The 23323-nt window shown below is 50.2% G+C and overlaps 1 protein-coding gene and 1 long non-coding RNA gene across 6 annotated transcripts; one reads left to right on the forward strand and one right to left on the reverse strand.

Moving 5' to 3' along the window:
* The first annotated feature begins 959 nt into the window (after window positions 1-959).
* Window positions 960-13374, forward strand: CLK2 (CDC like kinase 2). Of its 4 annotated transcripts, XM_074980759.1 has the most exons (13): window positions 960-1088; window positions 4605-4774; window positions 5173-5410; window positions 7138-7234; window positions 7577-7643; window positions 7950-8066; window positions 8301-8467; window positions 8832-8926; window positions 9374-9503; window positions 9791-9873; window positions 11300-11379; window positions 12215-12305; window positions 12722-13374. In XM_074980759.1, exons 2-13 carry the CDS (start codon window positions 4605-4607, stop codon window positions 12902-12904), a joined length of 1518 nt encoding a protein of 505 aa, XP_074836860.1. In that variant the 5' UTR covers window positions 960-1088; the 3' UTR covers window positions 12905-13374. The 4 variants fall into 4 exon arrangements, with proteins under 4 accessions (XP_074836860.1, XP_074836862.1, XP_074836861.1 ...); XM_074980761.1 differs by lacking the exon at window positions 960-1088 and having other exon boundaries at window positions 3669-4774; window positions 9377-9503; XM_074980760.1 differs by lacking the exon at window positions 960-1088 and having other exon boundaries at window positions 3669-4774; window positions 7141-7234.
* LOC142003645 (uncharacterized) lies at window positions 5452-23212 on the reverse strand. Of its 2 annotated transcripts, none has more exons than XR_012642863.1 (3): window positions 13943-13962; window positions 12367-12530; window positions 5452-7221 (listed from the first exon to the last, which is right to left on the reverse strand). It is a non-coding gene; the product is annotated as an uncharacterized LOC142003645 (long non-coding RNA). The 2 variants fall into 2 exon arrangements; XR_012642862.1 differs by lacking the exons at window positions 5452-7221; window positions 12367-12530 and adding exons at window positions 12728-12847; window positions 22276-23212 and having other exon boundaries at window positions 13943-14089.
* Between the last annotated feature and the right edge of the window lie 111 nt (window positions 23213-23323).

Genomic DNA, 23323 nt, shown 5'->3' on the forward strand with positions numbered 1-23323 from the left:
CTACAGACAACCTCACAACCTTATGAGGATTCTAAACAACAGCCACAGTCTATACCGCAGGAACACCAGTCCTCAGACTTTTCCTTGCAACAAAGCCCACTGCCAGCTTTGTTCACATATCTTTTCTGGAGATACCATCACTGGACCTAACGAGGTTACTCACAAAATTACAGGCACATTCTCATGTTCCTCAGCTAACATCATATATGCCATCATGTGCCAACAATGTCCAGATGCTTTGTATATTGGACAGACTTCAAACTCTCTCAGACAAAGAGTTAATGGGCACAAAACAGACATCAAAACACTCCTGATCCACAAACCAGGTAGTCTACATTTTAATGGAATGGGCCATTCTGTTAATGACTTCAGAGTCTGTGTTTTATTGAAGAAGAATTTCCAGTCTGCTTTACAAAGAGAAGCTGCTGAACTCTCTTTCATATTCAAATTCGACATATTAGCACATGGTTTGAACTGGGATGCAAACTTTCTGGGACATTGCAGGGGCTCTTTGGCATACTTGGCTTAATCTAATTCTTGACCCGCCTGCCCGCCCTTCTGCTTTTCTGATTTGCTCACCTTGATCATTTTTTTCCTGATTTGTCACCTTTGATTACTGTTTTGGTGCCCTGTGCCATAGCTGCTGGGTCCGCGCAGGTGTGGCTCTGGGGATGCGGGCTGGAGGAGCGGGTCTGTCCCACGGAAGCGCATCGCCTCCCGCCTCGCTGCGCCGGTCTCTACACTGCTGCTTCACTTCTCTTTGCTTTGCCCTGGGGCCCGCGCAACAAGCAGCCACCTCCCCGCAGAACACAGATAAATCACGTGCCCTGTAGGCGTGGCTACTCGTGTGACGTGCGGCGGAAGTTCCGTCACAGACGCCGAGCGACTTAGTGGGCGGGGCTCCATGGGTGTCGCTGTGCGCGCGCGCCCCCGCCGTACCGAAGTCGGGAGCGCGCGCGGCCTGGTCGGAAGGCTGGGAGCCGGAGGGAGCGGCGCCTGCAGAGCCGGAGCGGGCCGGATCCCCGGGGCCCACGGCCGCCAACACGGACTTCCTGTGGGACAAGCGCACCGGGCTGGCTGCGAGGAGGGTGCGGGCCGGGGCCGGGGCCGGGGCCGGGCGGGGCGGGTTGCCGCTCGCGGTCGGTGCTGTGCGCGCTCTGCTGTCCCCCTCGGGAGCCGGCGCCTGGGTCGGGGGCGCCCTGCGGGGAGCCCGCGCCGGGCGCCTCTCTCGTTGCCGGGTGCCGGGATCCCGGGCTGGCGCGGCCCGCAGCGCCTGATCCCTGACCGGGCTGGTGGCGCTCGGGGTCTGGCTCTGGCTCTCGCTTGCTCGCTCTGTGCCCTGGGCACAGCTCCGCCTCCTCGCCGAGTCCTGGCTGCGCAGTGCAGCTGTGCCGTTTCCTGCCTGCGGTGTGTCGGGGTCAGCCCGTGGTGTTTGGAAAGCTCCGAGCGGTGCTGTGCCCCAGGAGACCAGTGTCCCCAGCAGCGCGCTACTCTTTCCTTTTACCTCTCTGCTGGTGTTCACAGTTGCACTGCAAGTCATAACGTGCCAGCTCAGCGTCACTATGGGCCTCTGCGAGCAGCACCTTGCTTAGGGGCACCCCCTTCACAGCTGCTGCCATTTTCCCGGGAAGCACCCGTGTTCCACAGTCACTGTGCTCTGGTTCCTGCACCAGCATTAATGCTGATGCAATGTAGTGTGATAGTCCTGCTTTCCTGTAACAAGCATCATTGCTTGGTATCTGAATAACTTCCAGGATGAAGCTCAGAAATCTTGATTTCTAATTAAAGACTAGAAATGTCTCCTGGCAGTGAAGTGGGTGTGACAGCCTTTGAAGTTGTCCTGGCATCAGAACCTGAAGAGTTCATTTGCAGCCCAAGCAGGAAGGGAGCCATGGGTTGCCCAGGAAGGTCTAGGTTTGCCCTCCATGTCTTAATTCATTTGCTCATAAGGAGGTGACTCTGCCACCTTTGGCCAGAAGCCATTTTATGTATCACAGGAGTACCTGTGTGTTAGTCTGCATCTGCAAAAAGAACAAGAAGTCCTGTGGCATTTGAGACTAACAGACGTTTTGGAGACTAAGCTTTCATGGACAAAGACCCACTTCATCAGATGCATGCCATTTTCTGTCTCTGTACCCCTTTTTTCAGTTGAAGTTATAAATATAAGAAATGAGCCAGGTGCACCTGTGCATTTTGGGATGAATAAGTCATGCGTGTGAACACTAATGGATGATGGGAGCTTTAATTTCACATGCTTATCAGGGAGACCAGACAGCAGCAATTAATTACTGGTTAATAATTCAGAGCCAGAGATATTTAGAAGTGCTAGCAAGAGGTGTGGGAGCCAAGGTGTTTGGCTGTCTTTGGGGCTCTGGAGAGGAGTGCAGTTTGATGGCTGGAGCAGAGGGGACTGAGAATTGGAATGCCTAGGTTCTGCCTCTCAGTCACCATACAACCCTGGTGAAGCATTTCATCCCCTTCTCCTGTGCTCCAGTTTCCATATCTCTAAAATAGAGATGATTAAGATTTGAATCATAGTACACTGGAGAGTTTTTCTCAGTGTGCTCATTAGGAAATTAAGGCCTGATTGGAGGTGGAACATACAGATGCTGCCAGTGGAGTTGCAGGGGCGAAAGGTTCTTTAGTTGGGGGTGGGGATTACATAAGAACATAAGAATGGCCATACTGGGTCAGACCAAAGGTCCATCCAGCCCAGTATCCCGTCTGCCGACAGTGGCCAATGCCGGGTGCCCCAGAGAAGGAGAACAGAAGACAATGATCAAGTGATTTATCTCCTGCCATCCATCTCCTGCCCTTGTACTGAAGGCTAGGGCTAGGGATTATTACAGACCCTTCTGCTGGCAAAAGACGTTCTGCTAAGGTCCTACTATCAGGGGGTTTGCGTGCAGCAGCCTAGGGTTCTGTGCTCAGTACAGATGTCCTCTGAAACACTTCTCCCACCCCACCCCTCAACACATACTGCATGGGCAGCTCAGGCATCCTTGCCCTTTCCTTGTTTGGGAAGTTTTCTGCTGAGCTCAGCTGATAGAATCAAGCTCACTTGATGGGAGCAAAGGGCTTGGCTGTGCTGGTACAGAGCTGGCTAGTCCTGGCCCTGCTCCTCTGAGGATATGACTCTGACCTTGTCCTGGATGCCCTGGAGCTTCACACCCCATTTACAGAATCAAGAAAAACTTTGTGATTCCCAGACTTGCTTGGATCCTTCAGCTTTTCCAGCCTGCAGCACCGGACTCCTTGCTGACATGGCCTTGGGGCTTTGTCCCTTCCAGAGAATACTGAGGGGTTTAGCAAGCTCCCATAACTTCTGTAATCCATCTTAGTCTAGGCAACATTCGAGAGAGCCCCTTCCAGTTGGAGCGGAGTTCACCTGGAGCTGCCCTGACTCTGAGGATGATACTGGGCATAGCAGGAGAAGCTGTGGGTGCGTTTGATGAACGCTTCATTGATGTAGAGCTGAGACCAGAGGATGGCCTTAATTTCTTGGGAGTGCAGATGCCACATGCTGGATGAATGAGGTGTTGGCCCAGAATGGGAACTCTTGGACTCTGAGATGGAGAGACCTCTGCATGGTGGGAACTCTGAATTCTGCTGAACAAAAGCACTGTCGTCTTCCCTGTATAACACTTAATTTAGCCCTGCCATCAGTATCCATTCCTGGGGGATGAGATGGAAGGGAAATGTAAAGTAGGAAACAGAACAAAGGAAAACAGATCTAGGAAATATGTTCATGTGCCATAGAGTTGAGGATGTTGAACCTTTCCATCCTTGCTCCCCACGTGGGATCTGGTTCATAACACCCTGCTGCTTGCCTCTCCCATGTGGCCTGCTCAGAACACTGATGGAGTAGAAGGCAGGACTGTCAGCTGTGCTCACGCAGCTGACAGCCCTGGCTGCTCTTCAGAGCTCTCCATACTGCTGCCCTTGTCCCCTCTGCCCAGTCCTGCTCTGTGCACTCTCCCTCTCAGCTCAGTGTTTCCTACAGCCATGTGTCTTCCCCCACTCCCTGCCCTTGCATGCACATGGCATAATCCAACCCTCAGAGCTGGTCAGAGAAACAGGATTTCTGTACAAAACAGACTGTGGCTTCTTTCCTGCCTCCCGTTCTTCTGGAGCCCTGCTGGGCTGTAATACATTCTGTTCCCATGCTGTGTCATAATTGTCCTGGAGCTCCTTAGGGGAGAGAGCTCTCTGGCAACCAGGTCTGGAGCTGCAGTCTTCATTCTAATTCAGTCTGTGGACCTACAGCCCTCGGCACAGTCCAGACATAGGCCCAGTTAGGCAGGGCTTGTCCTTGTGTTCACAGCAGCTGGTATTGCAAGTGGTCTTTGGGCTGGAGGGTCTGTGGGAGGTGTTCTTGGTCAGCAGCTAGCCCAGTGTAATGGTAGCTCGTGTACTGCGGGCTGAGATGGGCCTGTCTGTGGAACTATCCCCCCTTCCAAAGGGTCATGTTGAGGGTAGGATTCTGACCCATTGTGCCCTTGGAAGATGTCTCACTCTTGCTGCTCGGGTTTGTTCAACTTGGTGTCTTTCTGCTGTCTAACAATTTGAAGGTTACCTGCTGATTCTGCTGTCTCTCCCTGCAGATGCCTCACTCCAGAAGGTACCGCTCGTCGGAGCGCAGCAGCCGAGGCAGCTATCATGAGCGCTACAGAAGTCGCAAGCACAAGAGGCGGCGGACACGATCCCTGTCAAGCAGCAGCGAGCGGGAGCGGCGGCATCGGCGAGAAGGCAGTTACCACGTTCGCTCCAGGAGGTGAGTGCTGGGGGCCAGCTGGGTCCTGCTTCACCTCTGTAACTGCACTGTTGGGAGCTGCAGGCAGCTCAGTTTCTGCCATCAGTGGAGCCTGGAAAGTCGGCAAGGCTGCCCTGGGGGGTCCCAATTGGGAGGACAGACTGAGCAAGCAGCGCCCTGTTGGTCACTCTGTGGGGATGCATGCTGCTGCCAGCAGGGGTAGGATGGTGTCTGGAGGAGTCTTGTCAGTGAGACTGGGGAGGGAGCTGCTTTAGCCCATAAGCAGTCACTACAGTTCTAGGGCCTGAACTTACGAAAGCCCCAAACCCTTCATCTGCTCAGACAGAACTGGGGCTCTCTGCTGCTGCTTCCCAGCTGGGCCCCCAGTCACATTCAGTTACTCTGTTTTCCCTCCCCAGCTATGATGACCACTCTTCGGACAGGCGAGCCTATAACAGGCGGTACTGTGACAGCTACAGGCGGAATGACTACAGCTGTGAACAGGGGGAAGCCTACTTCGATGCTGAGTACCGTCACTCCTTCGAGTACCGGCACTCCCGGGACCACGATGGCAGCTACCGGAGCTGTAAAAGCAGCCGGCGTAATAAGCGCAGGCGGAGACGGCGCCGCAGCCGGTCCTTTAGCTGCTCTTCATCGGTGAGTAGCCAGCCCTTCCAGGTCTTTCCCTGTAACCTTTCTCTTCCAGGTTGCATGCTTGGTAAGTAGGACACGCTCTTTCTTACATAGTCTCAGACTCAGTTTGTGAAGTGAATAGAAAAAGCCTAGCATGAGCAGCAGCTCCCACCCGCTGTCCTGATGGGCCACTGCAGCAGCTGCTCTGTTCCCAGTGGGCCCGGGCAACTTCTGAGCACCTCCTCAGATACCCCACCTAGCAGAAGCCAAGAGATGAGTTGTCTGCCCCAAAGGGCCAAGTGGATCCCAGATGGGTCTGGTCAGCCCCCACGTTTTGTGTCCCCCAGCGGGGTGCTGCAGTTGTTGGTGTGTGTGTGTGTGTGTGTGTGTGTGTGGTTTGTTTCACAGTACTGCTAGGGCTGCTGGGTTTCTGTGCTGGCATAATGCAAGCGACAAGATGGGCCCTGCCCCAGAGTTTGGTATCACTGTGGCAGGACTGTTGTCCCCACAGGGAGTGGTGCTGTTGCAGAAGGTCTCGTACCTGGGGGGCGCTCAGATCTTGTGTCTGAGCAACAGACCCAGCCCTTGGTGTCTGTTGTGTGGGTGTTGGCTACTTAAGATGTCGTGCAGGGGGGCTCTGGCAAAACAGTTTGGCATATGGGCCAGTCAGTTCAGATGGCAGCAGCAGGCTCTTTCCAATGCAGTGTCTCCAGCATTCTTCCTCTTGCCTACACTGCTGCTTCCTTCTGTTTTCTTCACACCCAAGATACACTCTCTCCAGTTGGTTTCCTTGCTGCACATTTAGAGCTGTTCCAGGACTAGGAAGAGGGGTCCTGGGCTGGAGGTGGGGCCCCCACATGCTGGCTCTTCACTCCCAAGTGTGGGATACATAGCTGAAGAACTGAAAGTGGGAACTCTCTCTTCTCTGGTGCAAGTCTCATTTGACCTCAGCCCAGGCTGCTCCCATCCCCTTTGTCCTCCTTTTTTCTGGGCATTAGCCCCCCAGGACCGGTTTCTTTAGGGCTGAGGAGGCCTCTGATATGCCCTGAGGGCTGTTACTCACCAGGTCTGTCCAGTTCTGGAAGCCGTGTTGTGCTTTGTAAGCATCTTCCTTCTTCCTGCTCTGAGCTAGGGTGTGGAAGGCTGCCGTGAAGGGCTGTTGAAAAAGGGTGGGAGTGCCCCTGCAGGGGCAGCGTGGTGCTTGGCGTGTGACAATTTCTCAGCATGCCATCTGCTGCTGCCTTTCCTTGGGGGAGTCCAGGAGCCCCTGCCTTTGGTCACGGAACATATGGCTGGAGAGCCGTGTTGCTGAGTGCTCTCTTGGTGCTGATCTGGGACAGGAATGTCAGTACCGCTCCTCTCCAAAGCCCCAGAGGAGTGAGAGCAGCTGGCCCCCTTGCACTCACCCCACTCCGCTAGTCCCTCTTCTGGTCTTCGCTCTGGCACTGGTTTGGGTGGGGCTGTTTGTATTTTTTTTTCTTTTTTCCTTTTTTTTTTTTTTTTTTTTCTGGCTACAAAGAAAAGCAATCTTTTTTTTTTTCTTTTCTGAGCTAGTGTGTTGTATCTTGACATGTTCCCTTGCAATATCCCTATCGTTATATATTCCTCTGTGCCGTATGAATTGGCTGGGAATCTCCTCCTCAAACAACCATGTGAATTTCCAAACCAACCAATGCGTGACGCTGGCTGCTGCGCTGGTTTGAAAATCTGATTGGCTGGTGAATGGTGAATTCCCTGTCTGCCTGGGCCAGCAGCGGAGTCGACAGAGCAGCAGAAGGGCCAAGAGTGTGGAGGACGACGACGAGGGGCATCTGATCTATCGCGTCGGCGACTGGCTACAAGAAAGATGTACAGCCAAATCGTAACATAATTTAGCTCTCTAGTTAAGCTCGCATCGCAGTCACAGATCTGTCTTATCTTTCTGTTCTGTTTTGTTTTGATTGTTTTAAAGAGCGCCCCCTTCCTTCCCTCTTCCCCTTTTGTTAGAGATAATTTTCTATTTGGCGTTGTTACCAAAGTGCCAGGGAAGCAGGGCCGTTGCCTTGTGCAGCTGGTGTCAGCCTTCGGCTGCACTGGTGTCTCAAGCTGTGTGCAGGTTAGGTGTTGCAATGCATTCTCCTCTGCCTTGTGTATGCATTACACCCAGGTTCTGCTCATTCCCTCATGGCCATTTCTCTCTCTCCCTCTCAGATGAGATCATTAGCACCCTAGGAGAAGGCACGTTCGGCCGAGTGGTGCAGTGCATAGATCACAGGAGGTAAGCATGCTTGTGTGCTGGGTGGGCAATCAACTTGATGGCTGTGTAAAGGCTGAGTGAATCTGTGGGGAGAGGAGTCCTCTCATGCCTGGATTCCAGTTCCCATTCAGCATGGATCTGCAGGGATTCTGTGGTGTGGGATATAGTGGTAGGTCTTGTGACTGTACTGGGGTTAGCCTGCACTGCCCGACTAGCCAAAGGTGGAGCTGCCCAAGTGTCTGCTGGACTCAGCTAGCCCATGACACTCCTTCCTGGGACACAGGCTCAGTTCAGCAGTGACCTTGCTTTCTTTCTGCCTCTCCTTAGGGGGGGTGCACGCATTGCCCTGAAAATCATTAAGAATGTGGAGAAATATAAAGAGGCAGCTCGGCTGGAGATCAACGTGCTGGAGAAAATCAATGAGAAGGACCCAGAAAATAAGAAGTGAGTGTCTTGCTCTGGTGGGGCAAGGGAAGCAATGCAGTCCTAGCCCCTGTGCACTCTAATTCCTAGTGAGCCACCTGGCAAGGAGTGTGAAGGCAGTACGATAGTGGCCTGCCACCCAGGGGTGTGGTGGGCTTGGAGTCAGCCTGGACTGTTCTGTGGAGACACAGCGAAGGGAGGGAACACTGAGGGTGGATGACTAGGACTGCCTCCAATGGGATTGTCTCCTCTCAGCCTGTGTGTGCAGATGTTTGACTGGTTTGATTACCATGGCCACATGTGCATCTCCTTTGAACTGTTGGGACTCAGCACTTTCGACTTCCTGAAGGACAACAACTACCTGCCCTACCCCATTCACCAAGTGCGGCATATGGCCTACCAAGTGTGCCAGGCTGTGAAATGTGAGTGTCCACCACACCCCTCCCTGACACGACAGGATGGGCGTTCCCTGGGCCCTCTATGCCAGCTCTGCATCTGAAAGACCAAGGACATCCCATTATGGGAAGAGGCTCCCTTCTGCAGATTGCAAGGCTGAGCTCTCCTTTACCTATCTCTGTGAGAGCAGTAATTAGGTGGGATAGAGACAGAGCTGCCATGCTTCTGGGGGGTTTCCTTCCTGTGTGTGATGCTTTACCATCCCCCCCGCCTCCAGGCCAGAGCAGCATCTGACAATGTAAACCACCTTCCCTGACCCCTGCAACTAATGTTGGTGTCAGCTGAGTTCAGTGGACTCTGACTCTGATCCTGATCATGTTTTCTCCCCAGTTCTGCATGACAATAAACTCACTCACACGGACCTCAAACCCGAGAACATACTCTTTGTGAACTCCGATTATGAGCTCACCTATAACCTGGAAAAGGTAATGGGGCTTCCTTTGCCTGAAGGGGCTCCTGTAAGATATTCTGGCATCCCCTGACTCTACAGTCAGATAGGAAGGGGAGGGTGACTTTTGTTTTCCTGGTGGGAGCATACTAGTGCATTGTGCTATCAGAGAGCACTGCAGAACTGTTTCCTGCCCCTGGTATGTAGATGGGACAGGACTGATAGGGTTCAGTCTCTGTTCAGGCCCTCATTGTCATAAGAAATACCTGCATCTCCTGTAAACAGACAGCAGTGCCCCCGGGTGCTCCAGGAGCTGGTGAGTGCAGGCTTGATGCTTGTGGGTTGGTAGCAAACGAAGGACAAGTTCAAGGCCTAAAGATGCTCCTCCAAAGCAATCCACTTTTGCGGTGCCCTGCCATGCAAGGGGCTGAGGCCACCTGGTGAAACTCCTGTGTTAACTGGTGCCTTCTCTCCCCTGTCCAAGAAGCGAGATGAACGGAGCGTGAAGAGCACGACCATCAGGGTGGTTGATTTCGGCAGTGCAACATTTGATCATGAGCATCACAGCACCATTGTCTCCACCAGGCACTACCGGGCCCCAGAGGTCATACTGGGTAGGTATCACTGGCTCTGTGTGCTGGGCTGCAGGATGCTGTCTCCTAGGTCCCTGGGGTCATTCTCAGTAGGTGCCATGAGTTCTGCCTGCTGAGCCATGGCCTGTCTGCCTTCCCTGCCTCGCTGTTTTTCTGGAAGTGCCTGCATATGCACAGAACTTGGCCTTCAGTGCAGGCTGTGAGCATGCTGAGTGCCGCTTGAGATGTAAATCTCAGAGAACAGGAGGTTTGCAGCTCTTGTGCAGTGATGCCACTTTGTCTCTGACAATATCCCCTCTGCTTTGTAGAACTCGGCTGGGCCCAGCCCTGTGATGTTTGGAGCATCGGCTGCATTGTCTTCGAGTATTATGTGGGCTTCACCCTGTTCCAGGTGAGAGTCATGCCCTTGCTCTAAAACCTGCTGTTAAGTGAATGGAGGCAAACCCTCCCACTACTGTTTCGGAAAGTCCAGGCCTGGAAGTGCGTGCATGCCGTCTACTGCTGCAGTCAGCAGTGCACTGGGTGTCGAGTGGCAGCTGGGAATCACACTCTGACTGCAACAGAGGCCATGTCTACACTAGCCAAAAACTTCAAAATGGCCATGCAAATGGCCATTTCGAAGTTTACTAATGAAGTGCTGAAATACATATTCAGCACCTCATTAGCATGTGGGCAGCCGCAGCACTTCAAAATTGACACGGCTGGCCACTGCGCGGCTCGTCCAGACAGGGATCCTTTTCGAAAGGACACCGCCTACTTCGAAGTCCCCTTATTCCTATGAGCAGATGGGAATAAGGGGACTTCGAAGTAGCCAGGGTCCTTTCAAAAAGGAGCCCCGTTGGGACAAGCCATGCGGCGGCGAGCCGCATTAATTTTGAAGTGCCGCGGCCGCCCACATGCTAATGAGGCACTGAATATGTATTTCAGCACTTCATTAGTAAACTTCGAAATTGCCATTTCAAAGTTTGGGGCTAGTGTAGACACGGCCTGAGAGAGAGCTGTGCTAGTTTATATACTATCAAAACAAAAAAGCAGTCCAGTAGCACTTTAACAAAATAATTTTAGGTGATGAGCTTTCATGGGACAGACCCACTTCTTCAGATCATAGCCCAACCGCAACAGACTCAATATTTAAGGCACAGAGAACCAAAAATAGTAATTAAGGTAGACAAATCAGAAAAATATTATCAAGGTAAGCAAATCAGAGAGTAGAGGGGCAGAAGAGGGGGTGGAGGGGGGTCAAGAATTAGGTAAAGCCAAGTGTGCGTAAGAGCCCCTATAATGACCTAGAAAATTCCCACCCCAGTTCAGACCACAGGTTAATGTGTCAAATTTGAATATAAAAGAATTTGGCAGCCTCTCTTTCCAAACTGCTGTGAAAATTCCTCCTTAATATTTCCACACTAACACGTGGTTTGAACCAGGATGGGAATTTTCTAGGTCATTATAGGGGCTCTTATGCACACTTGGCTTAATCTAATTCTTGACTCTCTTCCCCCCCCATGCCCTTCTGTGCTCTTATTTGCTCACCTTGATGATAATTTTCTGATTTGTTAATCTTGATTACTACTTTTGGTTCTCTGTGCCTTAAATATTGAGTCTTTTCTGGTATGGCTATGATCTGAAGAAGTGGGTCTGTCCCACGAAAGCTCATCACCTAATAAATTATTTTGTTAGTGCTACTGGACTGCTTTTCTGTGACTGCAGTAAGAGGTTGAGGCATCCTAGCACCAGTGACCTGGAGAATTCCCAGAGCTGTGCAGAGAAGCAAGAGTCTCCTTCCTGCTGTTTATGAGCTGGGTCAATCTGTCTTCCAGACTCATGACAACCGGGAGCATCTGGCCATGATGGAGAGGATCCTGGGTCCAATTCCTTCTCGGATGATCCGAAAGACTAGGTGAGAGGCTGGCTGATGCTGCAGGACCTGCTGTTTTGTTGTCCTTGCCTCTTTCTCTGTGTTTACACTGCTGTTCTATAATAATGGGGCCAAGCCACTTCTATAACCCCCCTGCCCTGCGTTGTCTGGGTGGGTGGGTCTCCGCACTAGTTCCTTGCAGTCGTCGTCATCGTCAGTAACAACTGTGGGCTCAGCGCCCTTTGGTGTCTGATGCCTCTCTTGCTATTTCCTTCCATCTTTCCCTATCCAGTACAGAATTGTTTAGTTTTTGTAGACTAGCTCTGTACCAATCCTACTACATCGACTATCCATTCTCTGTGGAGTCTGCCTCTCCTGTTCGAACCGTCCGTTATGCTGAATACTAGGGTCTTGATTTTTTCATTCGCTGCTCTTTCTGCAAATATGTCCAAATAGTTGTAGCTTCCATTTTATAACCTTGTGCAGCAGGTTCTCTTTCAGCTGTATCTTCCTGTATAGTTCCTCATTGGTGACCTTCTGCATCCATCCTATTCTCAGAATCTTTCTATAACAACTCCTTTTGAATGCCAGTATTCTTCTTTTTGAATCTTTCATTATCGCCCATGTCTCACATCTGTACAACATGCTGCTGAATACACGTTTTCAAGATGCCCAGCTTTGTTCCTAAGCTAATTGCTTTGCTTTTCTAGATCTTATCCATTGCCTTCAAACTCGCTCTTGCTTTGGCTATTCTAGTCGCTATTTCCTTCTTACAGTCTAGATCATATGTTATGTTGCTCCCCAGATATGTGAACTTCATGATGGGCTTATCTAGGTCTCTTCTGCTGTAACAATGTGTTGCCTCTTACCCTGGCAGGAAGCAGAAGTATTTCTACCACGGCCGCCTGGACTGGGATGAGAACACCTCTGCAGGGCGCTATGTCCGGGAGAACTGCAAACCACTGCGGGTAAGGCAGGTGCTCCCACCCAGGGCACCCCTCCCTTCCCATGGGAACTCTTAATGCTTACCCCAGCTCCTGAGAATTTGTACTCTGTAGCCTATGTACATGGCTTCTTAAGGAAACTTGGAACAGAGTTGGAGGTTGAGAATGGAAGATAGAGGCAGTGTTGGGAGCACAGCCAGAAGACTGGGAACAGGAGTTGGGGACCAGGAAGCCCTTGAGGGGAGGTACCTGCAAAGGAGAAACGAGAGCTGGACAACACATGCTTGTTGAAATGCACTCCAGCTTTGGTGCCTTCTAGGTCCTGAGCCTTAACTGGTGTCTTTTCCCCTGGCAGTGTGCTGGGAACTCCCAGCTGTGGTGCAGCAAGGGTGGTAGCCATCTAGTCTCTTTCCCCTCACCTCTCCCTCTCATTTCCCCAGAGATACCTGACATCTGAGGCTGAGGACCACCACCACTTCTTTGACCTCATTGAGAGCATGCTGGAGTATGAGCCATCAAAACGCATCACCCTGGCTGAGGCACTCAAGCACCCCTTCTTCGACATGCTGAAAACAGAGTCAAGCACAAAAATGTGGGACTCAAGCAGAGATGTCAGCCGGTGATACTGCTGGTGCCCCATCTCTCCTTAGATTCTAGCCCCCGTGGAGGCATATGTGATTTCTATTTGGACACTTGGTGCTTTTTTATACAAGAAACCCCCAATCAAACCCCTGGACCCTTTTATTACTAAGTAAGGCTGTTAATATGTGAGTGTAAATAGCCCAAATCTGTATCTGCCTTTTGAATTCCATGTACCCAACCTCCTCCTGCTGTCATTAGTCCTATGTCTATATTGTGAATACCTCTGATCATGTTACTTTGTCTCCTGTTCTCTCCCCTGCCCTCTCCAGGGCTCCCAGCTGTTCGCAGCTCATCTGGTTCTTTGTAAGTTATGAAGCTGGTGGGGTTGCATGTGAATTTTTTTTTGGGGTGTGGGGGGGGGGATTGATGTCATAGCCTGCCCCCACACCAGAGTTTTATATGAATTTTGTACAGTCTGTGAAAATAAATATGAAGTGAATTAAACTTCTTGGCCCTCCTCCTGGTCTGCATCTGGACTAATGAGGACTCATTGTGCTGCCTTCCAGTGCCCTAGGATTGAGGGGCGCATTCCCCATCCCAGGAGATGGGATGTGTGGTGCCTGTAGCATTAGCCTAAATGTACATATTCACCCCCAGAGCTTTGCCAATTCCCTGGAACTAGAGGTTTGCTTCTGTGTTGTATTGTGTAGTAAATGTAACCATTGGTAGTTCTTTTTGACTCTCTGCTGTTGTGCATCAGCTGCACACACTGCTGCTGCGGAGGGTGGGAGTCTGTTTGTCCCAGCAAGAAGACATTGAGAGGAATGGAGCCCTGTGCTGCAATCTGTTCTGCTTAACCCACCTCCAGCAGTGAAACTCCACTCCAATAGTCAATGATTGGCTGATACCCAGAAATGCACCTGCCTAAGCCCTGATCTTGGTGTGAGGGATGCAGCCGGATCTGAGCTGTAAGCTTGACACCAGCCAGTCCAGAGTTACTGCTGTGTGATTCAGCCATAATTAGAGTGGAGATCAGACTGGGAAACAGGAAAAACTCTGCAGTTTTGCAATCAAAATACCTTCCTTTCCTCCTGCTCTCCAATCAGTGGGACCATCTCCTGTGTTCCTTCCTTTGTGTTGTCCTTCACTCTTGTGCCTGCGGTTGCTGCCAGCACGAGCTAGTAGCCTTGGCACCTCTGAAGAGGTCCCTTCAGACATGCTCCTGGCTGTAAGACAATTGGAGAGATCAGTTCCTGTTCCATGGGGCAGGACAGCATGTGCTACTGGCTCTTGGGGAAAAGCCTCTTCATTTCAGGATTAGTGTTCGGTGGCAAGAAGGTGCTAAATACAAAATGCAGCCAGTTCACTGCAAGACAGGAAGAACCAAGTAAACTTCAAGGTGAGTTTGTTTAAAGTGCCCCAAGCTCATAAATGTCTGTGCAGTGAGCTGGAATATTTGAGGTCTTGCCAACGTATATCACTTACACACAGACATGTTGGCATTGACTGTGAGTGACGGTTTGTCAGGAAGTCAGTCTAAGTGCACTGTGCCTATCCTTTTGTAGACAGCTATGCCAACAAAATCTTTCCTTATGCAACCTCATGGCAGAGCCCCCTGTTCTGCTGAGCTATTCCTTCTGCTGCATTTTACCAGCTGCACAGCTGGAGCTGTTGTCTGAACTGGACTGTGAATCTTCATGTTCGTTCTTGGTTAAATACCTGGCAGGGAGTGTCCAGGGGAAGTTGGGGAAGAGACAGAACAGATGCCCTAGAAGTCCTCAAGAAGCATGCTCTACTAATGAACCATCTGGCTAGGGCAACTAGTCACTGCTCAGGATAAAGGAAAAGCTCACCTTCACCTGGCATTAATGACAGCTGGGGATGGGGTGACATTCCGTTATGTCCTTCCGATTCCAATATAAGGCTGCGTGTATTAATCTGCCTTCTGTCATCAGCTAGCAGCTGATCACAGTACCATCATAGGGAGCAGGCAAGGTTGGGTGCAGGAAACGCTGACAGCCCTGGGCCACCAGTGAGCATCCTGCTGAGTGACCTATCCACTACCCCTAGCTTGGGTCTGGGAGAGAATCCCCATTTCCAGGCTTAGCCTCTGCACTAACACCGCAGCTCCCAACCACTGCAGCTTGAGAGAGAACAGGCCCAGAGCTCTATGAGCCTGGCAACCCAGAGATCGGATGGGGAGCTGCACCTTGGCCACCCATTCCTTTTACCGTCTTTCTTAGTCTCCAAGAGCAGAAGTGAGCAAACTTTTATCAGTCCCCATGTTTTGTCCCTCTAAACTAGCAGCTGCCTCTCCCTGCAACCTGTCTAATGTAATCTAAACAGATGGAAATTTTAGTTACATTCATCTGAGGAAAAAAAACTTTGGCACATGTAAGAAAAGTGTGTGTGGCCATGTCTACACTAGCCAAAAACTTTCAGATTGCCATGCTTCTCCGGGGGAGGGAGCACCAGCTGTTAGGAAGAAGCAGGTTTTAGTAGTGGGGGATTCAATCATTAGAAATATAGATAGCTGGATTTGTGATGACCGGGAGAACCATATGGTGACTTGCCTGCCTGGTGCGAAGGTTGCGGATCTCTCGAGGCATCTAGACAGACTTATGGGCAGTGCTGGGGAGGAGCTGGTGGTCGTGGTACATGTTGGTACCAATGACATAGGGAAGGGTAGAAGAGATGTTCTGGAGGCCAAATTTAGGTTACTAGGAAAGAGACTGAAATCCAGAACATCTATGATGGCATTCTCTGAAATGCTTCCAGTTCCACGCGCAGGGCCAGATAGACAGGCAGAACTTCAGAGTCTCAATGCGTGGATGAGACGATGCTGTAGGGAAGAGGGGTTTAGATTTATTAGGAACTGGGGACACTTTTGGGGTAGGGGGAGCCTATACAGGAATGATGGGCTCCACCTAAATCAAGGTGGATCCAAGACTGCTGGCATTAAACATTAAAAAGGTCGTAGAGCAGTTTTTAAACTAAGAGGTGGGGGAAAGCCAATTGGTGCGGGGGAGCACCTGGATCGGACAGAGACTTCTCTTACACGAGGCTCCATAGATAGGGATTCCCTAGAAGTTAGTCAGATAGGGAACGTGGGAAATAATATATGGGCAAGATCAGATGTGAAACAATCGCATATAAAAAAATCCAACGTGTCTGTGAAAGGCGGACATATAAATAGTGGTAGTTTTTTAACGTGCTTTTACACAAATGCTAGGAGTCTGTCTAATAAGATGGGTGAACTGGAGTACCTCATATCAAAGGAGGAAGTTGACATAATAGGCATCTCAGAAACATGGTGGAATGAGGACAATCAGTGGGACACTATCATACCGGGATATAAATTATATCGGAAAGACAAAACAGGTCGTGCGGGTGGCAGAGTGGTACTATATGTGAAGGATAATATAGAATCAAATGAAGCAAAAATCCTAAAGGAATCAAAATGTTCCATAGAATCATTATGGATAACAATTCATTCCTCTAATATGAATATGGCATTAGGAATATATTACCGACCACCTAACCAGGACAGTGATAGTGATGCTGAAATGTTAAGGGAGATTAGAGAGGCTATCAAAATAAAAAACACAGTAATAATAGGAGATTTCAATTATCCCCATATTGATTGGGTGCATGTCACCTCAGGATGGGATTCAGAGATTAAATTTCTTGATGCCTTAAATGACTGCTTCTTGGAGCAGCTAGTACAGGAACCCACAAGGGGAGAGTCAATTCTCGATCTAGTCTTGACTGAAACGCAGGATCTGGTCCAAGAGGTAACTGTTACTGGACCGCTTGGAAATAGTGACCACAATATAATAACTTTTAATATTCCTGTGTTGGGAAGAACACCGCAGCGGTCAAACACTCTGGCATTTAATTTCAAAAAGGGGAATTACACTAAAATGAGGAAGCTAGTTAAACAGAAACTAAAAGGTAGAGTAACTAAACTAAAATCCCTGGAAGCTGCATGGAAACTGTTTAAAGACACCATACTAGAGGCCCAACTTAAATGTATACCCCAAATAAAAAAACACAGTAAGAGACCTAACAAAGAACCACCATGGCTAAACAGCCATGTTAAAAAGGCAGTGAGAGAGAAAAGGGCAGCTTTTAAAAAGTGGAAGTCAAATCCTAGTGAGGAAAATAGAAAGGAACATAAACACTCCCAAATTAAGTGTCATAAGCTGCGTCTACACGTGCACGCTACTTCGTCGGGCGCTATTTCGAAGTTAACTTCGACGTTAGGCGGCGAGACGTCGAAGTCGCTAACCTCATGAGGAGATAGGAATAGCGCCCTACTTCGACGTTCAACGTCGAAGTAGGGACCGTGTAGACGATCCGCGTCCCGCAACGTCGAAATTGCTGGGTCCTCCATGGCGGCCATCAGCTGGGGGGTTGAGAGATGCTCTCTCTCCAGCCCCTGCGGGGCTCTATGGTCACCGTGGGCAGCAGCCCTTAGCCCAGGGCTTCTGGCTGCTTCTGCGGCAGCTGGGGATCTATGCTGCAGGCACAGGGTCTGCAACCAGTTGTCAGCTCTGTGTATCTTGTGTTGTTTAGTGCAACTGTGTCTGGGAGGGGCCCTTTAAGGGAGCGGCTGGCTGTTGAGTCCGCCCTGTGACCCTGTCTGCAGCTGTGCCTGGCATCCCTATTTCGATGTGTGCTACTTTGACGTGTAGACGTTCCCTCGCTGCGCCTATTTCGATGTTGGGCTGAGCAACGTCGAAGTTGAACATCGACGTTGCCGGCCCTGGAGGACGTGTAGACGTTATTCATCGAAATAGACTATTTCGATGTTGGCTGCACGTGTAGACGCAGCCATAATGTAATAAGAAAAGCCAAAAAAGATTTTGAGGAACAGCTAGCCAAAAATTCAAAAAACAATAGTAAAATGTTTTTTAAATACATTAGAAGCAGGAAGCCCGCTAAAAAAGCAGTGGGGCCCTTGGACGATAAAGATATAAAAGGAGCGATCAAGGAAGACAGTGCCATTGTGGAGCGATTAAATGATTTCTTTGCTTCAGTCTTCACGGCTGAGGATGTTACAGAGGTTCCTAAATCTGAGCCAGCCTTTTTAGGTGACAAATCTGAGGAACTCTCTCAGATTGAAGCGACATTAGAGGAGGTTTTGGAGTTAATTGATAAGCTGAATAGTAACAAGTCTCCAGGACCAGACGGTATTCACCCAAAGGTTCTGAAAGAACTCAAATGTGAAATTGCGGCGTTATTAACAGTGGTTTGTAACCTATCCTTTAAATCCACTTTGGTACCAAATGACTGGAAGACGGCCAATATAACGCCAATATTTTAAAAAGGCTCTAGAGGAGACCCCGGCAATTATAGACCGATAAGTTTAACATCAGTACCAGGCAAATTAGTAGAAACACTAGTAAAGAATAAAATTGCAAGGCACGTAGAAGAGCACGAATTGTTGGGCAAAAGTCAGCATGGTTTCTGCAGAGGGAAGTCGTGTCTAACTAATCTATTAGAATTCTTTGAAGGGGTTAATAAACATGCGGACAAGGGGCACCCAGTGGACATAATATACCTAGATTTCCAGAAAGCCTTTGACACGGTCCCACACCAAAGGCTTTTATGTAAATTAGGCGGTCATGGGATAGGAGGAAAGATCCTTTCATGGATCGGGAATTGGTTAAAAGACAGAAAACAAAGGGTGGGAATAAATGGTAAATTTTCACAATGGAGGAGGGTAACTAGTGGTGTTCCCCAGGGGTCAGTCCTGGGACCAATCCTGTTCAACTTGTTCATCAATGATCTAGAAAATGAGGTAAGCAGTGAGGTGGCAAAGTTTGCAGATGACACCAAGTTGTTCAGGACAGTCAAAACCAAAACAGATTGTGAAGAACTACAAAAAGATCTCAGCAAACTGAGTGATTGGGCAGCAAAATGGCAAATGAAATTTAATGTGGGTAAGTGTAAGGTAATGCATGTTGGAAAAAATAACCCAAATTACACGTACTACATGATGGAGTCAAATTTAGCTACGACAGATCAGGAAAGGGATCTTGGGAGTTATAGTGGATAGTTCTATGAAGACATCCATGCAGTGTGCAGCGGCAGTTAGTAAAGCAAATAGGATGTTAGGAATTATTAAAAAAGGGATCGATAATAAGACAAAAGATATCATACTTCCCCTATATAAAACTATGGTACGCCCACATCTTGAGTACTGCGTGCAGATGTGGTCTCCTCACCTCAAAAAAGATATATTGACATTAGAAAAGGTTCAGAAAAGGGCGACTAAGATGATTAGGGGCTTGCAACGGGTCCCATATGGGGAGAGGCTAGAGAGACTGGGACTTTTCAGTTTGGAAAAGAGGCGATTGAGGGGCGATATAATAGAGGTATATAAAATCATGAATGGTGTGGAGAAAGTGAATATAGAAAAATTATTTACCTTTTCCCATAATACAAGAACTAGGGGACACCAAATGAAATTGATGGGTAGTAGGTTCAAAACTAATAAAAGGAAATTTTTCTTCACACAGCGCACAGTCAACCTGTGGAACTCCTTGCCCGAGGAGGCTGTGAAGGCCAGGACTCCATTAGGGTTTAAAAAAGAGCTTGATAAATTTTTGCAGGTTAGGTCCATAAATGGCTATTAGCCAGGGATAAAGTATGGTGCCCTGGCCTTCAGAACAAGGGCAGGAGATGGATAGCAAGAGATAAATCACTTGATCATTGTCTTCCGTTCTCCTTCTCTGGGGCACCTGGCATTGGCCACCGTCGGCAGATGGGATGCTGGGCTGGATGGACCTTTGGTCTGACCCAGTATGGCCATTCTTATGTTCTTATTAATAAAGCGCTGAAATACATATTCAGCACCTCATTAGCATGCAGGCAGCCGCGGCACTTCAAAATTGACGTGGCTCATCCAGATGGAGCTCCTTTTTGAAAGGACCTCGGCTACTTTGAAGTCCCCTTACTTCCCCCTTGGAATAAGGGGACTTCAAAGTAGCCTGGGTCCTTTAGAAAAGGAGCCCCGTTTGGATGAGCCGTGCGGCGGCGAGCCACATCAATTTCGAAGTGCTGCGGCCACCCCCATGCTAATGAGGCACTGAATATGTACTTCAGCGCTTCATTAGTAAACTTCAAAATGGCCATTTGCATGGCCATTTCAAAGTTTTTGGCTAGTGCAGACGTAGCCTCTGTGTATGTATATATAATGTAAAAACTTAATTGGTAGATAAATGTGAATACATACATAAAAACTAGCACACTTCAACATTTTGAGATGGATGAGCCTGAGCCCTAGCAGCCAATCACGCTGCTGCTGCTGCTGTCTCCCCACTTTGTTCACCCATCAGAGAGGATGGATGATAATGGGTGGCCATGAGTTAGGTGCAGCTACTTCCCGGATACTGAACTGAGGGCCTTCTCACTGGCTTCGTCTCTATACCTTAGTGCCCCTTGTGCCTGTAATACTAAGTAATCCTATTGGCATCTAAGGGCAGTCTAGTCACTCCACTTGGTGCTATGTATCTCCAGATGATGTTCGAAATGTGAAGTGTTGGTGGAACCAGGTGCCCTGCAGGTCCCTTGTGCCCTGTAGCCTGACTCAAGCTGACCAGGAAGTGCTACACCACTGGAATTTGCTCGGCTGTTGTCAGGGATTCCTGCCAGGCCAGTTTGGGACTGGGACATCCCCACCAATAGCTCCTCTACATGCCCACCTGGTAATCAAGTTGCCCCTGAGCTTGCTTTCTTACGGAGCTCGTTCTGTTTAGCCTAAGTCATGTTTTCTAATCCTTTTAACTATTCTTATGGTTTGTCACACAATCAAATCAACCTCTGGAACTCCCCACCAGACGATGTTGTGAAATGAGACGAATAAGAGGGTTCACAAAAGAGCTAGATAAATCCATGCAGGATTGGTCCATGGATAGCTATCAGCTGGGAATGGGCAACAGGAGGAAATCAGTCCATGATTTATTGCTCTGTTTAGTCTCCTTGGGGCACCTGGCACTGGTCACTGTCAGCAGACAGAATAGAGGGCTAGATGGAGTTTGGGTCTGACCCAGTCTTTCCTCTCTGATTTATCAACACCCTTTTTGAATTAAGGGCACCAGGACTGCACACAGGATTCCAGGAGATGTCTGATCTGGGCCAAAGGAAGATAAAATAACCTCTCTCCTGCTACTTGAGTCCTGCCATGATGTCATATTAGAATCTCATGATCGGCTGATTATCTAACAGAATCTGCATGCTTTTTTCCCCTGGCTAGAGTTTCCCATGTGCCTTGTGGGTACGGGGTAGCTTGCATGCTCTTAAGATCCCAGGAGCTATGCCAGCAGAAGCTTAGTGTTCCTGGGTAGGTTCAACCAAGTCAGAAAGGTCCAGGTGGGAGGAATCAGACTAAGCATGCACTCTGATCCTCCAAGAGTCGGGTTTTGACTCAGGGCTAACAAACCTGACCTAGAAAAAGCCCTTTGTTATGCACACAGCAACAAAGAATTCCTTCTCAACTATGTGTGATGGCCTTCCAGTCACTTACAGCAACTTGTATGACTGCCAGTGATGAAAGCAGAAATGAAGCTACTCACCTGAGGACATAAGGCCTGAGTACCAAGACCAGAATTGCATTCTGGAATGTACGCATCAGGTATGAAACAGAAACTAGCAGAGATCACAAATTAAATGAGATGCTACAAGCTACATAGCCCTGGTAGCAGTGAGAGCAGATGAATTGGATCAGGAGGAATAAAGAGTAGTACTGGTGGAACAGTCCTTTTTTCTTTAAGGGATTATGACCAACACAGTAAGGGAGTAGATATCATCCTGAAGAAAGGCAGTGCTCTTTTCCTAGGTAAAAAGTGCTGGAACTTTGCGCCCCCCTCCAACTAAACCACCTTCCCATCGCAGCCCCAACCCACTGCCATGCTTAACCCCCCTGTAGCCCCAAACCACTGCAGCCTTAACCCCCTTTCCCCACCATGGCCCCAACCTGCTGCTGCCTCAACCCACTCCCCGCCAGCCTACTACTAGCCTTTAACTCCCTTGGCCCTAGCCCACCAGCGCTATTCCCCCAATCCCTGAGGCCCCAACCTGCTGCAGCCTTAACCCCCACGTACTCCCCATGGCCAGGCTTTAAACTCCCCACCCCCCAGGTCCCAACCCACCACCAGCCTTTAACCTCCCTCTCAACCACGATCCCATGGTTAAAGCCCCACTCAGGCTTTAAACCCCCGCAGCCCCAGCTCACCACAGCCTTAACCCCCTGCTACCCCACGGCCAGGCTTTAACTCTCCCCCCTGTGGCCCCAAACCACTGCAGCCTTAACTCCCCCACAGCCCCAACTCACCTCAGGCTTAACCCTCCCTGGCCTCAACCCACCTCAGCCTTTAACTCCCCCCACAACCCAGGATTCACTTACCTATCAAAAGGAGCTCCATGTGCTCCTGTTCCTTTCCTGGCTGCCATATTCCCTTCCTTGTGGCTGGGCGGTGCCCTCTAGCTCCTGCACACATAGCTTGGCAGGGGCAGATTCCTAACCTGCCATGCTGAAGGAGCAAGGCTCAATTTAATTAACATAACGAATGGTGCCAGCTGTTAACTCAATTTAAATTGAGTCTTGCTCTTTCACCTATTGGAGGCCGGGGAGTTGGAAGTGCAGCGGCAGGAGCTGCAAGGGTGCAGCTCAGAGCTGCCCAGCCACCTTTTAAAAATGGCAGCCCCAGGAAAAAAGGCGGCGGGTCTGTGTCCCGGTGCGTTCTCCCGCACAGAGCCCCGACGAAAGGAACAGACACGTTTGCCGCAATGGAAAAGCGTTCACACAAGCAGCCTCAGGCAGATCCTCTGTATATTTTGCCCAAGGTACTAGCAAATGAGGGGCTGCGTGCACGGTGCAAGTAGTGCGACATGGCTACCATTGATAAGAGACGCTGGAGATGGACTGGGCATGTGCTCGGGAAAGATGGAAGCTCTGTCCCAAGGATGCTGCGCACTGGACTCCTGCAGCGAAGCAGAGAGGAGGATGAGCCGAGCCGAGCCGGCCTGCTGCAGCGGGAACGCGCCGCACGGCTCACGCTTGGGGCCCGGCTGCGAGGCTCGCCAGTGCGCGCCATGGCCGCAAAGGGCGGCGACGCTGAGGAGCTGCCCAGCCTGTGCGCGGCCTACGCTCATACCCAGCCCCCTCAAAAGGCGCCGCGCCGCCCGCTGTATGGGGATCATCTTAACCGTTAAGCACGTTACGGGCCGTGTACGTCCCTGTCGCGCCCTCCCTGAGCGTGGCCGCTGGGCCCGGCCTCGTGGACAGGCTCCCTTCCCACCCGGCTTGCGGAGCCGCGCCCGCTGAGGGGAAGGAAGACAAAATGGCGCCAGCTCTCCCGCCCGGGAAGCGACAGCTCCCAGCATGCATGGCGGCGCCCACGTGTCGCAGCCCGCGTGGACTCAGGCAGGGCGGGAGGAACTCCACATCCCGG

The sequence above is a fragment of the Carettochelys insculpta genome, chromosome 30 (genome assembly GCF_033958435.1).
Source record: "Carettochelys insculpta isolate YL-2023 chromosome 30, ASM3395843v1, whole genome shotgun sequence".
Taxonomy (NCBI): Eukaryota; Metazoa; Chordata; order Testudines; family Carettochelyidae; genus Carettochelys; species Carettochelys insculpta.